We start from the raw sequence: 18,935 nt of genomic DNA, 5'->3' as shown, positions 1-18,935 counted from the left end.
CAAGTAACATTAGTAAGTCCTGTAAGACTTTATTGTAATTATAATAGAGTTTCCATTATAAATTAATCTGCCGTATATTTATGAAATGAGAGAATACAAATTTTTAAAATTAATTCAGTCAAGAATAATTCATATTGAGATTATCTCATGTCAATCTTTTTTTAGAGAATTTTTATATTATTGTGTTCCTACTATTAATTTTCACCCAAGTTTGTATATTCCTTTTTTTCAGAAACGTAAGGAATTGGTATATAACCTATACCAAACACAAATGGAAAGCCATAGAAACATCTCAGAATTCATTCTTCTAGGACTTTCTTATGACCAGAACATCCAAATATTTTGCTTCATATTCTTCTTCTTCTGTTATCTTGCTCTGTTGGTGGGAAACCTTCTGATCCTTGTCTCCATTCAATGCAGTCCTCTTTGTAGCCAACCAATGTACTATTTCCTCAGCCACTTATCTTTCATAGACATCTGCTATACGTCTAGTGTTACACCCAAATTAATTGGAGACCTGCTAGCGGAAAGAAAAACCATTTCCTATGGTAACTGCATGTTGCAGGTCCTTATCATGCACTTCTTCGGAGGCACTGAGATCTTTATTCTTACTGCCATGGCCTTTGACCGCTACGTTGCCATCTGCAAACCTCTCCACTACGTGATGATCATGAACAGGACACGATGCAACCTCCTACTCTTGGCTGCTTGGGCTGGTGGCGCAGTCCATGCCTTGCCTCAGTTTTTTACGGCAATCCGGTTACCTTTCTGTGGTCCTAATGAACTCGATCACTACTTCTGTGATATTTTTCCTCTGCTAAAAATCGCTTGTACTGATACCTACATCACTGGTATCCTTGTGATTGCCTTTGCAGGTATGATTGCCTTAGTTACCTTTGCTGTGTTATCTGTTTCTTATGGAATTATATTATTCAGCTTAAAAAATCATTCGGCTGAGGGAAGACAAAAAGCACTTTCTACCTGTGGGTCTCATATCACCGTAGTCATCTTATTTTTTGTGCCTGTGATCTTTATTTACCTTAGACCTCCTACGACTTTTCCTGAAGACAAAATATTTGCACTCTTTTATACTATCATTGCTCCTATGTTCAATCCATTGATATATACACTGAGAAATACAGAGATGAAATCTACTTTGAAAAAATTGAGTATCAAATGTTATTTTCAAAGGAAGCGCACAGTTAACTTTGAAGAGGCTTATTGGCTAAGCAGCTTTGTAAAAGAAAAGGGGGTGGGTATGAATGAATGGGACAGCAACTCTCTCAGGTGTTAGGTACCATCACTACCTTGAATGGAAGGAATGAGAACCATAGGACTATAAGATAAATACCACATCCAAACTTTTGTATAAGAAAGTTAATCAGCAACTACATGAATGCGGTGAGGTATTAAGATGGCATCCATAGTGTTACCTTCTTGAGAAAGACAGTTGAGCCAAAGGAAGGAAGGCAGTCCTATCATGATTTGTGACTTGTGGGGAAAAAAAAATGTTTTTTAATACTAAGTGTGTTTCAGAAAATGTGGACTTAGGGCCCAGAACACACAGTAACATTCCTTCTGTGGTAGTGGAGATGTTGAAAACTAAAACTAAACTAATGAATTAAATTTATCACAACACATTCACATGTACATATGCTAGTGCCATTCAGAAATGAGCTATGCAACAAAGAGATATTTAGAGTAGAATCTGTCTTAAGGTGATTTCTGGCGGTCAGCTTTGTTGGTGCCCTATTGAATGTTATAATAATAGCCTGTGAATACAAAACAAGAATTAATATTTCAAATTGCTGACAGTGCATTTGCTAGTGTTTCACTTGCTGATCTGAGTTTTTAACATTTCCAATAAAACTCAAGGAACTGCATAAGAACATTTAACTGTTGAACCACACTTACCTATCTGAACTTGATAGGTGGGAGTTCCCTGAGGCTCAGTGGGTTAAGGATCCAGCCGTTACTGCTGTGGCAGTTTTGATCCCTGGCCTGGTAACTTCTGCATGCTGGAGCTGTGGGCAAATAAAATGAAATAAAATGGAGAGGTAACTGACTAGTCATTGTATCAAGAATCAACAATGTCTCCTGTTACAATGACAAAAAAACAGAAACAAAAGCAAATAATGACAACAATAAAAATCTAGCGAAAGACAAATGAGTTTTGGCCTAAAAACAGATTAAGACACAAAACAAAATAAAAACAACAAAAAAAGCAGTTTGGCTGCTCATGGATGTTTGCAACAGCTCTATGCATGTGTACCAAACCTTGGGAAAAAAAAATAAGGTATTTGTTAGTGGTAAATAGATAAATAAAAGGTAGCATATTCAGATAATGGAATAGTATTCAAATCTAAAAAGAAAGGAGCTATTAAGCTATGAAAATACATGCAGGAAAGCCTAATGTATATTACAGACCGAAAGAATCCAAAGTGAAAGGGCTCCCTGCTATGTAATTTCAATTATCTGACATTCTGTAAAAGGCACACATATGGTGAAAGCAAAAATATCAGTGAACATAAAGGGTTGGGAAGGAGGAGGGATAAATAGGTGGAGCATTGAGGATTTTTAGGGAGTAAGCCTCTTCTGTATGTTACAACAGTTTTGGATGTTGTCATCATATATGTCAAAACCCATAGAATGTACTATCCGTAGAGGGACTGCTAATGTAAACTATGAATTTGGGGTGTCATGATGCATCGATATAGGTTCCTTTGATTTTAACAAGTGTATCATTCTGATGAGGAGAGTGTTACAGTGTGGAGACAAGGGCTCTATAGGGTCTCTGTACTTCTCTCTCGATTTAGCTGTGAACTTAAAATCACTCAAAAAATAAACGTTTATGAATTAGTACATGCGTTGTGGCTCAATACCTAAAGGAAATCTTGTAACGTAGTGAAGAACTTACTCATTACAACAGTAACACCTCTCCCTTTGCCTTTCCCCCTAGACTGCCCCTTAATTCACAGGTCAAGGAATCAGTATGGGGATGCTGCCCCATTGCTAATTATCCTGTTCCAATTATGTGTTCTGGAACTGGGGAAATAACCACAGCATGGGTTCTGTGACCATGGATCCAGTGTAAATGGACCTGAACTCAAGTTGCGAAAATCATAAACTTTCCATCAGTTACTACTCTGCTGGTCAACAGTATTATTTTGGATCTCCTCGAATAATTTTCAGATCAATGTCAGTAGTCCTGAAAGTTCTGAGTATTTCCCTTTTCCCAATGGAGAGTTACTCTGATTGAATGTCATATGTCCCTTTGGAGAAGTCTGGGAGGAAGATACACTGTAAATTTGTGGCAGGGTATGAGGGTCCTTCCTCGAGAGGACCCAGTCTCCTCTATATTCATGGAATTCTAAGATTTATATGTCCAAGAATTGATTGCAAAGCCATGCATATCTGTTTTTGTGATTCCAGTTAGCATGCTTTTGCCATCAGCTAGAGATTTTCTGCTGACACAGAGGGGTTAAGGATTGATTATGGTTATCCTTTGTCTCACTTCTAGGGATGCCGTGATCAACTAGACAACACTCTAAGTGTTATTCTGCCTGTTGTTTGACTCTGCTGTCCATTATGGTGACCAGGCCCACACCTCCCTTTGGGATTAACTGCCATTGCTTGGCCACTCGGACCTGGGACTCAGTTACTTTCACTGAAATTACTTACACTCATTAAGTTACTTTCACTTGGATTTCGCAAATCAGTGACCATGATTTCCACTAATGGTCTAGCCCACGGAAAAGGGCCATCACAGGTCTTTTCAAGAATGTTGAGGTTCCCTCTACAGATTTCTTTCTCCGCGTATTGATGAAGTTGATGTCTCTAGATCATCCCAGGGTGGCTGAGTAGATTTTAATTGACATACTGACTCAAATATTCCAACTTACCCATGTCTTTGAATCTGTTTCTCAGCATTAAACCAAGGCAGGCTGGCATTTCTAAGCCACTCACTGTGGGTCACCTTTGGTTCTTGTGTTCTTCCTCACCATGCAGACTCTTAGTGCCTTTTGTGACTCCCCCAGCAGCAATGTTAAATGCCACATCTGGGATTTCCATTGTGGCTTAGCAGTAGCGAACCCCACTTGTGTCTGTGAGGATTCGGGTTCGATTCCTGGCCTCGTTCAGTGGGTTAAGGATCCGGCATTGCTGTGACACAGCGGTGGTGTAGGCCTGAAGTTAAGGCTCTGATTCAACCCCTAGCCTGGGATCTTCCATATCCCACCAGTGTGGCCCTAAAAACGACAGGAAAAAAAAAAAGAAAAAGCAGAATATCTGCTTTTGGGCCCATACCAATAAGTCAAGCCTGGTTCAGAAATTTTTTTTCTTCCTATGATGTCCATTCTCACATATATTCCCTGGATTTCTGTCTGCATAAATTAGAAAACTCAAGGAGTTATTTTGGAGGGTAGGGCACTCATCTTGCGTCACACTGTACCTTACTTTCAGGGGTCTGTTGGGACTGTTGTCAGGTTAAGGAACGAAGAGCAACTTGAGGAGTTCTTGGTGGGTCCTGAGGAGAATGAGCATTGCCTTTCATGGCAACCATTATAGGGGAGCTCATGACAGGTTTTTCATTAAGGAAGGTTTACTCCTTCAGCCAGAGGGTGAGTGGCCAGGTCCACTGGGGAGGAGAGACCTCTTCACTGGCCAAGGGCATCATCTTCTCTCGGTTCCTTCTTTGCTGCTTCCTCAAGCATCCAATGAACCAAGGCAGAATATGGATTTCATTCATCATTCTTCTCTCTTACATCATCATCTTCTATCAAGTCCTTTTACTTACAACTCCTGGGTATTTCTTGAACTGTTCTCTATTTTTCCATTTTAATTTGGGTTTCATAGATGCAGACTCTTGGATAAAATGTTTATGAAAGTAATTTGTAAGGGGAAGTTTGGAGGGAAACTGCCTGCGAGAGGAGGAAAAGGGGGATATACTTGGCTTCAGCCTGGATACATGGAACTCTGCAGAATATACTGTATGGCAGAGCTGTTTCCACTGATGGGCATGAGACGAGGCCTTTTCAACCATGCTTCATTCATTGCCCACTGGCACAACCTTGGATACATGGGCATGATCCCTAAGTGAAATGGTTCCAGATTTCTCAGATGTACATGTCCAGAAAGGAAGGGGCAGTGGACTGTCAGCAGCCCAGACACACAGCAGCAGTTCCTGGGTGCAGTGAGGCCCAGTGAACAAGATCTGACCAGAAGCAGCTCTGTCCACCCCATTCTGCATCGTCACTGGCAAAGCTCAGGCCGCCAGGATCCTTTTACACTGAAATCATTACAGTGACCTCTAGCTCCCCTTCTGCTGCATGTTTAGTTCCTTCAATTTATTTTCTGTACTGAAGCCAGAATTATTAATCTAAAACTTAAAGCTAACTTTATCATTTTAGGTTTAATTTTTTTACATTGGAAATTTTCCCTAGAGTACTTAGCATTAAGCCTTCAAACAATTATGAGACCCTCCTTGACATTCTCTGTTCCTGTCTCTGCAACGTCATAATGTACTATTGTCCCTTTTTGAGCTAAGTGTCCAGCATGTTGCCTGGCACACAGTGGACATTCTGGAAATGATTGTTGAAGAAATCATTGATTTAACAAGCACAGGAATATTTAATTTATTAAGACTTGTGCATTCTGGTACTCACCTGCTGACCTGTGATATATATTCCATCTCAAAGTAACACTGTTACTCTCCCTAATGCCTATTCATTCTTCTGATTCTGTTTTATCCACTGCATCCCATTTCAGTGTCTTTTCATCCTGAAATTTTTTCCTTACCCACCATATCTGTGTTGTGTGTCTTCCTAACAGACCTTGATGACACACTGTGCTTCATTATCATAAAGGTTATAGCAGTGTGATGTCATGCTCTGTTCTCTAGTTAGGGTCTGTCTGTGAAAGCATCACTCAGGTTTTTTTTCTTTATTCAGTACTGAAGCCCCAGCAAGTATCGATGTGTCTGCTAGAATCCTTGGACTCAAAGTATGTGTTCTTTAATAAATGAAGGATGGAAGCAATGAATGGAATGTATTTATTCTGAAATTGCGGAATTTGCATACATGAAGCTACGTCTGTCAAAAATGACTTTCCATGATGTAATGTTACCAAAAAGCCAACTGATTAACAGAGAAATAGAGGGAAAACAGGCCATATTCATAGTGTGAGGATATCTTGCTAAGAAAAGGGGAAATATCAAGGTAAACTGTTTCTTCATAGAATGACATACTCAAGTTTAATATTTTTTCTTATTCTAAGCATTAACAAATACAAATTGTGGTTTCAGAAGGGATATATTAAACATCTCAGATGAAGGTAGAAATAATTTCCTACTGCTATAACTTCTTTTTTTCTATATTTTACTAAAAGTTTCTCACTTTATACTTACAGTCATTCATTTGGTAAATGTGATAAACTACAAATAGCCTACTTATTCAAACTCTTATTTTCAAGTGAGCACATACTTTATGAGTATGACTGGTTTAGTTTTTTCTTTTTTTATGTATAATGACTTTTATTTGTTTCCATTATCATTGGATATACAGTGTTCTGTCAAGTTTCTACTGTACAGAACCTAAACAGACCCCCAACAAGACATATCATCATAAAAATGCAAAAGTTAGAATATTTTTTAATTTTTTAATGATGGCATCCATGGCGTATGGATTTCCCAGACCAGGGATTGAATCCCAGCCACAGCTGTTACCTCCCCTGCTTGATCTGGGGATCAAGCCTGTTCCTCCACAGTGATCCTGAGCTGCTGCAGTAAGATTCTTTGCCTACTGTGCCACAGTAGGCAATATGATTGTTTAATAACTTGAAATTCATGGTAAAATATTAATTTAATAAATTTAATGAAATTCCTGACAAAGAAAATACTGTTTTTATGAATCTTCCCTCTTTCTGGTGGATTATCAGCAGAGGATGTTCACAAAGACAATACAAAATGCTTCTGAGCGAGAGAAGGAAATTTGGAAACATGATGTAACATTCATTATTCATGCTTGAGCTGAAATGGGCCATATCTTTTATATTCCTAAAGGAGTTACCTAACACAATGTTATAGAAGTAGATACAAAACCATCAACCATGATATTTAAACATGGGCAGATTTACTGATAAAATCATTAGAATTTAGCTATATGTAGTCAACACATTGTATAATAGTATATATGCTAAAAGATATGCATATATAGTACAATATGTTATACATACAAAGAATATAAAGGAAAAGTATTTCTTCATATGAGGATATACATGTAATAAGTGACTTTGTTTATTAGATATGTATGTGGTCCAGCACGGTCCCTCAGTCCATCTCTATGACTGGTGACTGTTTTAATCATGTTACCTTTGTGTCATCTTTTCCTGCAGTGTATCACAGCAGTTAAGAACATAGTCTGAGTGATCAGTAATATTCGGATGAGTGGTTCTTCAGTATTTCTGTTTTGGAACTTAGTCATTTCTGTTTGTTCCCTCAGCTGTGAATGGAGGTAACAGCAGAGCCCACCTAACTCTTTGGATGGTTACAGAGATGATTCCTAAAGACCAGTATATATTTTATTGCCTTTATGTTGTTTTACTAGAATAAAAGTTCAAATGCATATACATTGATTAACTTAGTGAGTGTATGCCCCAATTTGATGGAATTTTCCAAATACAAAGAGAATAGTCCTGGGCTATTTTTTTCCCCCATTTTCTTGCACCCATTTTAATTCCCCTTCTGGCAGACTCTATGATTTGTAGTGATTTTAATTTTCTTCATCTCTTGCTGAGATTAACAAAAATCTCCTTATGACCCTTGCCTCTTATTCACTCACATTTGGGCTCTAGGCACATTTATATTTCACTTGAAATAGCTTTTCTACTAAACAGTTTCCTAATGGCATTTTTCAGCTGGGCATTTCTCAGGGTATAGATTAAGGGATTTAACATGGGAGTTATCATAGTGTAGAAAACAGCAACTGCTTTATCAATGGGTAAAGTAACTGCTGGTCGAACGTACTCAAATATGCAGGGCACAAAGAAGATGACAACTGCTGTGATGTGGGAGACACAGGTAGAGAGGGCTTTGCGTCTGGCCTCCAAGCTTTGCTTCCTTAGGGAGTTAAGGATGACCCCATAGGATCCAACCAAGATTAGGAAAATTAACAGACAGATGAATCCACTGTTGGCAGCAATTACAAGCCCTAGAGTGTGGGTATCAGTGCACGCCAGATGAAGTAAAGGAATCAGGTCACATATAAAGTGATCTATGATATTAGGACCACAGAAGGGCAATCTGAAGATGAAGAGGATCTGAATGAATCCATGGAGAAAGCCTCCCAGCCATGACACTCCCACCAGCAGGCTACATAGCCTCCGATTCATGATGGTTGCATAGTACAAGGGCTTGCAGATGGCCACATACCGGTCATAGGCCATCACGGTCAGCAGGATGATATCAGCCCCTGCAAAGAAATGTTCCCCAAAGATTTGCATCATGCATGCATGGAAAGTGCTTGTTTTCTTTTCATAGAGTGAGTCTGCAACCATTTTAGGTGTATCCACACAGGAATAGCAAGCATCGATGAAAGAGAGATGAGCCAGGAAATAGTACATGGGGCACCCGATTAATGGGCTGGTAGTGATGGTGACCACGGTGAGCACATTTCCTCCCAGAGAGACAGTGTAGATGAGCAAAAACACCACAAATATGACTTTCTGCATGTGTGGATTCTGAGTGAGTCCCAGTAGAATGAACTCCGTTACATTGTTCCTAGTCTCCATGTTCCTTCATGTTACTGTCAAGCACATTACCTTAAAAAAATAAAGTCCTTTTTTTTTTAACCCACTCTTGAGATTATTAAGGCTCTCCACCAAATAAATATCAAATGCCTATATTCTACTGGATTCTAAATTCCTATAAGATTTTCCTTGAGATAAAAAATTTGATCTGATCTCTTGAAGGTAATTCAATTGTGAGTGTAATATCAAATGAGATTATGAGTGTCAATGTGAGAATATACATGTAAGACTCTTATTATATGAGTGTTAGGGGACAAGGTATCTTGAGAGAGAGGGAATCTTGTGTATGAGTTTAGTGAAGCGTCTTCTGTGACATGGATGAAGTGGGCGAAGACTCAGCAAGGTGAGAGAGGCCATAAAATTTACTTAAAAATGTAATTTAATATAAGAAGCCATTGGTAATGGGAAGGTGATGAACAGGGTACAGGAGACAGTATGGTATAAGAAAACGGGTAAACCATATGTCTTCAATCCAACAACTTTATAATAGCTGATATAGGTGGTTTTAATAATTGATTGCAATGGACATGGCATAATAGAATCATGTGCATGGTATTACTCCTTCCATGTTGATCATGGTAAAGCATTTTATATGCTGCACAGTATGCACAGTATAACATTGACAGAACATTGTAAACCAGGTTTTATGAAAAAAAATCATTTAAAAATTATTTAGAGCCTAATGTTAATGGGAACACACATGATAATAGTAATTAAACCTTAATTTAAATCAACTATACTACAAGAAAATTTATTTAAATTGGCTTAATGAAATAATGATTGCATGCAAATTTTTTAAAGGCATTTAGTTAATCCTCAGTACAAAATTATAAGACAATTACCACAATCATTTCTCTACCTATTTAACACACTAGGGAACAGAAACAGAGAGAAATTAAGGATCTCAACTACATCAAGCAGCTAATAAATGGCAGATCTAAGAATAGTACAGATTATACATCTTAGTTTTATTTTTCCTCCAATTTCTTTCACTATGCCCTACATTGTTAGATTAAAATAAACACTACCAAACTAACCGTCTCCTTTTGATGTGACCATAATTGTCATGGTATTATAATTCTCTTTCAAAGACAAGTACATATGAATTCATTTCATTGACAGACATATTAATACACATACACGCAGACTCAGACATATAGACAGTTCAACATATTGGAATTTCCAGTTTTGGATAACTATGTGGTCCTGTGTTCACTGAAGGTCTGTTTTCATTTTGTCCCTCCCTCACCCTTGGATCTTTCCTCCCCAGTTTCCCTACTAATCATGAATCCTCAGATACTCCCCAAAAGCATTGATTTGATGACCCCAGGGGTTGAGTGTATTACTGTGAGAATCAGAAAAACAAATCAGATTAGAAAATTCTTTCCCAATCTCAGCTTCTTGATCTGAGGTACATTTCCTGGTCTGTTACAAGTTTGTTTCCTCTAATATCAAATGAGAATATTCATGTGCACTCAGCTATGATGGGTATTGATTGAGGAAACACATATGAACATATGCAATACATGGTGTATGCAAAGAACCTTACCTTGTTTTTGACTCTCTGTGGATGTAGGCATAGGAAGAATGGCCACATTCAGCAATAATACAGAAAAACATTTAACTATATAAGAAACTGTGGAGGATTCATCTCCAGTTTTCCATTAACAGAGCCAGAGGAGACTCATAGTATGCATAACAGTGGATCTCAGGAAAAGATCTTCCTATTGAACTAAATAGTATATGGTTTATATCACTTCATAGTCTCCTTTATACTGTTGTGTGTAAGGTGTGTTTAAATTTCATTTACATTCTCATGATTCATCTTGAGTGTTTCAAATGGGTCTCTTAGCCAAAGAAAGATATCTGGTGTAGAGAGCTGGGTCGTACAAATACATTTCTTAATCTCGAGTGTTTCATTTGTTAGGGTGGATTAATGATATTCATCACCTTTCTCTTGAAGAGTGGGGAAAGATATAATGTGTTATTATTCACTTTGAAAAATGTTGAAAAATCGGGATCATTATATATGTAAAGTAACAGTCTGTAATCAGCATCAGCACTATTGAGAAACTTACCTTCTGGTCTTGGGTGATGTTAATGATATTTGAGAGGGCTCAGAACAAATCGATCTACACAACGACCACCTTTTGGGATAAGTACTTTTCAAGATGAAAGACATGACACAGTAGAAAAGAGATTCTTCAGATAATTGCTTATCACATCGACAATAGATAAGCAAGTCAGTTTAGTAGTTTGAATATTTCCTTCTAGCCTAATGCCTCAAGTGGTTTCCCTAGAAAACCTGGGAGTTTGATTTAGAAGAATTGATTTTGAACACTATGGCAAAGTGAGCTTTGATGGATGGCTCTGGTCCTATAAGCAGGAGGCAGAATGTGTGGTAGAAACATATCGAAATCCTCATTCCATCCCTGATGCATCGTACTCTGGATGTGTAAGCAATCAAACAGAAAAAGCCATGTTCCCATGCCCTGCATGGGTATTTAAAGAGGTTTCCACAGTAGTTCATGGGCCTTTTCCTTAGAGCTGCTATTTTCTCTCCCAGGAATTAATTACCTTCTTTGATGGAAAGGCTTTGTCTTCGAAGCAGGTATTCTGGAGAAACAGGTTGGAAGAGCACATATTCTTCTGTGGGGAATTGTATTCCCTGCCCTTGGAAACAAACCCTGTGAGTCCCCTTTCTCTGTGTGAATCTGGGTATCTGAGAAACTTGAACGTCATGTGTGTAGCAAGGATGGCATGGTTCCAGTGTGAGGATCTCTGATGTGGTTAACCTGTGCCCCCATGGCAGAGAGAGAAATTTGTCTTCTCATCAGTGTGAAACCCTTTTCCTGGAAACCTAGTGTTCATTGATTAACCACCAGATCAGAGAGGTCATAAAACTAATGACAGCAATTTGTAATACTCAAAGTTAGAAACTGTTTTTGCCATTTACCAGAGGCCTGTGGAAGAAAACCAAAATTCTAAAATGGTCTCAGTAAGATATCTCTAGTGCTATTATGATGGTCAGTATGGGGCCTTAGGCAACATTAAACATGTGGAATGATATGTAAACACAAGAAGCTCATTCTAAATTCAAACACAAATGAAGTTCTACATTCTGGTTCCTTTGCATTATTTTACCTTTATTTTTTCTAGGAGGTATCCAGTGATAAATTACTGAGGTTTAAATTGCTTTCCTTCATGGCTAATATCATTGAGCATTTTTTTAAAAGTATTGTTCTAGGTATATTTGTGGTGGAAGAAGTTTCTTTTCATGTTCTTTGAAAGTTTAAAAATTAGAGCTCCTTAGCTCCCATTCTAGTTCAGTGGGTTAAGAACCTGACATAGTATCCTGAGGATGCATGTTCAATCCTTGGCCTTGCACAGTGGGTTAATGTTCTGGTGTTGGTGTAAGTAAGCTGTGATTTAGGTCTCAAATGTGGCTTAGATGGGGATTCTTGTGGATGTGGAGTAGGCTGGCAACTGAAGCTCCGATTTGATCTTTAGCCTGGGAACTTCCATATGCCACAGGTGTCCAGAAAGAATGGGGCTATGCGCTGTCAGTAGCCCAGACACACAACAGCAATTCTTGGGTGCAGTGGCGACCAGTGAATGAAATCTGACCAGAAGCAGCTGTGTCCACCCCATTCTGCCTCATCTCTGGCAAAGCTCAAGCCTCCAGGATCCTTTTACACTGAAATCATTACAGTAACCTCATTGCTACCCTTCTGCTGCTTGTGATGCTTCCTTCAATTTATTTTCCATACTGAAGCTAGAATTGTCATTCTAAAGTTCAGATCTAATGTGATAATTTTCTAGTTTAAAACTATGTAAGCTGGAAATTTTCCATAGAGTACTTAGCATTAAGCCTTCAAACAATTACAACACCCTCCTTGACTTTCTGTGTTCCTGTCTCTCCAACTTCATAATGTATTTTTCCCTTTTTGAGCTAAGTGTCCAGCATGTTGTCTGGCACACAGTGGACATTCGGGAAATAACTTTCGAAGAAAGAGTTGATTTAAGAAGTACCACAATATTTAGTTTATTAAGACTTGTGCATTCTTGTACTCACCTGCTGACCTTTGATATATATTCCATCTCCCAGCAACACTGTTACTCTCCCTGATGCCTATTCATTCTGGGGATTGTATTTTATCCCTTGCATCCCATTTTGATGTCTTTTCATCCTGAAATTTTTTCTGACCCACCATGTCTATGTTGTGTGTCTTCGCAACAGACTTTGATGACTCACTGTGCTTCATTATCTTATAGGTTATAGCAGTGTGATGTCATTTTCTGCTCCCTTTTTGGAGTCTCTCTGTGAAAGCAGCACTCAGATTTTTTCTTTATTCAGTACTGAAGCCCCAACAACTATCAATATGCCTGCTAGAACCCTTGGACTAAAAATATGTGTTGTTTAATGAATGAAGAATGAAAGCAGTGAATGGAATATATTTATTCTGAAATTGCATAATTTCTATATACATCAAAAACAGCTTTTCATGATGTAATGTTACCAAAAAGCCAACTGATTAACAGGGAAATAGAGGAAAAACCCACATTTGCAGTGCATTGAAATCTTGCTAAGAGCGGGGTGGTTATCAAGGTAAACTCTTTCTTCATAAAATGATACACGCAAATTCCATTTTTTCCTTATTCCTAGTTTAAGCAGTAAGGAAAACAAATTGTGTTTTCAGAAGGGATAAAAATAAAAGTCTCAGATAAAGGTCAAAAGAATTTCCTAGGCTCAAGTACTACTTCCTTTTTTTTCTATAATTTAGAAAATCATTCCCACTTTATACTTATATTTATTCATTTGTTAATTAGGATAACCCACAAATATTCTACTTTTTCAATCTCATATTTTCAAGTGGGCATATGCTTTCTGAGTATGACTGATTTTGTTGTTTCTTTTTATAATGATGGCCTCTGTGGCATAAGGAAGTTCTCAGACCAGGGATGGAATCCCAGCCATAGAGATTTACCTCCACTGCAGCTGTGGCAATGCCTGATGCTTTAATCCACTGAACTGGGGATCGAACCTGTGCCTCCACAGTGACCCTGAGCCACTGCAGTCAGATTCTTTACCTCCTATGCCAGAGGGGGAACTCCAATATGATTGTTTAATACATTGAAATTCATAACAAAATATTAACTTAATGAATTTAAAATTCCTGTCAAACAAAATATTACTTATTTTTTACTACTAATATTATATAAGATGGTGACAAGGACAATACAAAATGATTCATAGTGATACATGGAAATTTGGAAATATGATGTAATATTCATTATTCATGTTTTTGAGATTAAATGGCCCATATCTTTTTTATGCCTAAAGGAGTTACATAACACAATGCTACAGAAAATACCTAACCATCAACCATGAAATTTAAAAATGGACAGATTGACTAATAAATTATTAGAATTTAGTTATATGTAGTCAACCCATTGCATAATAGTATATATACTAAAAGGTATGCATATGTAGTGTAACATATCATGGCTATTATGAAAATAAATTATTTTTTCCTATGATAATATACATGTAATAAGCTACATTATTTATTACATATGTATACGGTCCAGCACAGTCCCACAGTCCATTGCTAATAACAGTGACTATTCTAATCATGTTCCCTTTCTGTCATCATTTCCTGACAGTGTATCACAGCAGTGAAGATGATAGTCTGAACCATCAGTGGTATTCTGATTACTGGTTCTTCAGTATTTCTGTTTTGGAACTTACTCATTTCTGTTTGTTCTCTCAGCTCTTAATGGCAGTAATGGCAGTGTCTACCTAACTCTTTGGATTGTAACAGAGATTATTCGTAAACCTCAGTATATATTTTTAATGCCTTTATGTTGTTGCATTGGAATAAAAACTTTGAGGAGTTCCCATCATGGAACAGTGGTTAACAAATCCAAATAGGAACCATGAGGTTGCAGGTTCGATCCCTGGCCTTGCTCAGTGGGTTAAGGATCCAGAGTTGCTGTAAACTCTGGTGTAGGTTGCAGGCACAGCTCGGATCCCACGTTGCTGTGGCTCTGGTGTAGGCCAGGGTCTACAGCTCTGATTAGATCCCTAGCCTGGGAACCTCCATATGCCACGGGTGCAGCCCTATAAAAGGCAAAAAGACAAAAAAAATAAAGAATAAAAACTTTGAATCCATATAAATTGATGAATGTAGTGAAAGTGTGCTCTTATTTGCTGGAATTTTCCAAATAGTAAGAGAATAGTCCTGGGCTAGTTTAGTTTATTTGTTTGTTTGTTTGTTTTCCATATTCATCAACCAATTATATTTCCCCTTCTGACAAAATATATGCTTTTTAGTGGTTTTTATATTCATTCTCTCACAGGTATTATTTTCTGAGAATAACAAAAATCTCCTTCTGTCTCTTCATTTGTTGACTCAAATTAGGGCTCTAGGCGCATTTATATTTCACTTGAAATATCTTTCCTACTAAATAGTTTCCTAATGGCATTTTTCAGCTGGTCATTTCTCAAAGTATGGATTAAGGGATTTAACATTGGAGTTATCATAGTGTAGAATACAGCAACTGCCTTATCAATGGGTAAAGTAACTGCTGGTCACATGTACTCAAATATGCAGGGCACAAAGAAGATGACAACTGCTGTGATGTGGGAGACACAGGTAGAGAGGGCTTTGCGTCTGGCCTCCAAGCTTTGGGTCCTAAGGGTGTGAAGGATGACTGCATAGGATCCAACCAAGATTAGGAAAATTAACAGACAGATGAATCCACTGTTGGCAGCAACAAAGAACCCTAGAATATGGGTATCAGTGCAGGCCAGATTAAGCAGAGGAATCAGGTCACACACAAAGTGATCTATGATATTAGGGCCACAGAAGGGCAATCTGAAGATGAAGAGGATCTGAATGAATCCATGGAGAAAGCCTCCCAGCCATGACACTCCCACCAGCAGGCCACATAGCCGCCGATTCATGATGGTTGCATAGTACAAGGGCTTGCAGATGGCTACATAGCGGTCATTGGCCATCACGGTCAGCAGGATGATATCAGCCCCTCCAAAGAAATGTTCCCCAAAGATTTGCATCATGCATCCATGGAAAGTGCTTGTTTTCTTTTCATAGAGTGAATCTACCACCAGTTTAGGAGTATCCACACAGGAACAGCAAGCTTTGATAAAAGAGAGATGAGCCAATAAAAAGTACATGGGGCACCCGATTAACGGGCTGGTAGTGATGATGACCATGGTGAGCACATTTCCTCCCAGAGAGACAGTGTAGATGAGCAAAAACACCACAAATATGACTTTCTTCATGTGTGGATTCTGCGTGAGGCCCAGCAGAATGAACTCCGTAACATTGTTCCTAGTCTCCATGCAGTTCAGCTTGTCAACCACATTACCTGAAAAAATGTCCTTTTTTTTTTAGCTCACTCTTGAGTTTATTAAGCCTTTCCATCTAATAAATATCAAATGCCTATATTCCACTGTATTCTAAATTCTGGTAAGATTTTCCTTGAGATAAAAATTTTGATCTGATCTCTTGAAGGTTATTCAAGTGTTAAAGTATGAGAAAATGAGAATATGCGTGCCAATAGGAGAATATGAATGGAAGTGGAAGAGGGAGAGAGGGATCTGAGAGAGAGTGAAACTTGTGTACAAGTCTAGAGAAGCATTTTGTGTGACTTGGATGAAGTGGGCAGAGACTCAGCCTGGGGACAGAGGCCATAAAATTAACTTTAAAAATTTAATTCAATATTTGAAGCCATTGGTAATGAGAAGGTGATGAACAGGGTACAGGAGAGTCTGCTGTAAGAAAAGAGGTAAGCCATGTGTCTTCAATCCAAGAATTTTATAATAGTTGATAAAGATGGTTTTAATAATTGATTGCTATGGGAATTCCGTAATAGAAACAGGCACATGGTATTATTCCATCCATGTCCATCACGGTAAAGATTTTTACATACTGTACAGTAAACAGTTGGCAGAACACTGTAAACCAGATATAATGGAAAAAATAAAAATCATTAAAAATTTTAGAGACTAATGTTAGTGGCAATACCCATGATAATATTAACTAAACCTTAATTTAAATCAGCTATGCTACAAGCAAATTCATTTTAATTGGTTTAATGAAATAACGATTGCATTCTAAGTGTTTTTTTGTTCTTCAAGACATTTGGTTATCCTCATTACAAAATTATGAGACAATCACCACCATCCTTTTTATACATATTTTACACACTAGGGAACAGAAGCATAGAGAAGTTGAGGATTCATCTAAATCAAGCAGCTCGTAAATTGCAGATGTAAGAATAGTTCTGATTATACATCTTAGCTTTATTTTTCCTCCAGATTCTTTAACTGCGTCCAGTATTGTTTGGTTAAAATAAATACTATTCAACTTGTCAACTCCTTTTGATGTGACCTTAATAGTTATGGTACTATAATACTTTTTTGGAGGCAAGTATTTATGAATCCATTTCTTTGACAGACATATTAATACATATACACACAGACTCAGACATATACACAAGGTTCAACATTTTGGTATTTCCAGTTTGGAATAGCTATGTGGTCCTGCTTTCACTGAAGGTCTGTTTTATTTTCCCATCCATTCACCCTAGGATTTTTCCTCCCCAGTTTCCCTACTAATCATGAATTCTCAAGCTTTTCTGAAAAGCATTGAAATGATGATCTTAGTGGTTGAGTATATTAATCTGATATTCAGAAAAAAAATCAGATTAGAACATTCTTTCCCCACTCTCAACTTCTTGATCTGAGGTTCATTTCTTGGTCCATTACAAGTTTGTTTCCTCTAATACCTAGTGAGAATATTCATGTGCAGTCAGCTGTGATGGGTGTTGATTGAGGAAACGTACGTGAACATATGCACTCCATGTTGTAGACAAATAACCTTCACTTGTGTAAATGACTCTCTACGGATGTAGGCTGGCCGTATGCAGCAATAATACAGAAAACATTTAACCATGTAAGAAACTGTGGAGGATTCATCTCCAGTTTTCCATTAGCAGAGCCAGAGGAGACTCATAGTATGCATAACAGTGGATCTCAGCAAAAGATCTTCCTATTGGACTAAATAGTATATGGTTTATATCACTTCATAGTCTCCTTTATACCTTTGCATATGTGTGAGGTGTGTTAAATTTCATTTACATTCTCATGGTTTGTCTTGAGTGTTTCAAATGGGTCTCTTGGCCAAAGGAAGATATCTGGTGTAGAGACCTGAGTCCTACAAATACATTTTATAATCTTGTGTTTTTTATTTGTTAGGGTGGATTAATGATGTTCATCACCTTTCTCTTGAAAAGTGGGGAAAGATATCATGTGTTATTATTCCCTTTGAAAAATGTTGAAAAATCGGGATCATTATATATGTTAAGTAACAATCTGTAGTCAGCATCAGCACTATTGAGAACCTTACCTTCTGGTCTTGGGTGATATTAATGATATTTGAGAGGGTTCACAACTAATCCATCTTCACAATGACCTCCTTTTGGGATAAGTACCTTTCAATATCAAAGACCTGGCACAAGAGGAAAGAGAGTCTTCAGATAATTCCTTATCACATCGACAATAGATAAGTAAGTCATTTTTACAGTCTATAAATATGCTTCTAGCCTAGCGCCTCAAATGGTTTGCACAGAAAACCTGGGAGTGGAGTTTAGAATGGATTCCTTTGGTTCACCATGGAGCAGTGAGCTTCGATGGATGGCTCTGGTGCTATAAGCAGGAGGCAGAATGTGTGGTAGAAACACATGGAAATGCACCATTCCATCCAGGATGATGCATGCTGCTCTGGATGTATAAAGAAACACAGAAACAGAAGACATGTTCCCATGCCCTGCATGGATCCTTAAAGAGGTTTCCACAAAAGTTCGAGGCCCTTTTCCTTAGAGCTGCTATTTTCTCTCCCAGGAATTAATTACCTTCTTTGATGGAAAGGCTTTGTCTTCAAAGCAGGTATTCTGGAGAGACAGGTTGGAAGAGCCCATAATCTTCTGTGGGGAATTGTATTCCCTGCCCTTGGAAACAAACCCTGTGAGTCCCCTTTCTCTGTGTGAATCTGGGTATCTGAGAAACTTGAACGTCATGTGTGTAGCAAGGATGGCATAGTTCT

The 18,935-nt window shown here is 38.0% G+C and overlaps 3 protein-coding genes across 3 annotated transcripts in view; 2 read left to right on the top strand and 1 right to left on the bottom strand.

The window, feature by feature from the left end:
* The window catches only part of LOC146405189 (olfactory receptor 1165-like), a 458,625-nt gene that overhangs the window by 138,023 nt on the left and 301,667 nt on the right, over positions 1–18,935 (top strand). The window lies entirely within an intron of this gene.
* Positions 272–4,272, top strand: LOC146405213 (olfactory receptor 4P4-like). The gene has a single exon (XM_085015198.1). The coding sequence runs from the start codon at positions 272–274 to the stop codon at positions 1,292–1,294; it is 1,023 nt and encodes a 340-aa protein (XP_084871324.1). The 3' UTR covers positions 1,295–4,272.
* LOC146405212 (olfactory receptor 4C46-like) lies at positions 7,855–8,784 on the bottom strand. Its single transcript, XM_085015199.1, has one exon. The coding sequence runs from the start codon at positions 8,782–8,784 to the stop codon at positions 7,855–7,857; it is 930 nt and encodes a 309-aa protein (XP_084871325.1).

The sequence above is a fragment of the Sus scrofa genome, chromosome 2 (genome assembly GCF_054392235.1).
Source record: "Sus scrofa isolate SSC_HxYL_T2T_F1_AM1 chromosome 2, Sscrofa_HxYL_maternal_Yorkshire_Landrace_v2.0, whole genome shotgun sequence".
Lineage (NCBI taxonomy): Eukaryota > Metazoa > Chordata > Mammalia > Artiodactyla > Suidae > Sus > Sus scrofa.
Note: the sequence above shows the minus strand (reverse complement) of the source record. Positions and strands in the feature narration are given on the sequence as shown.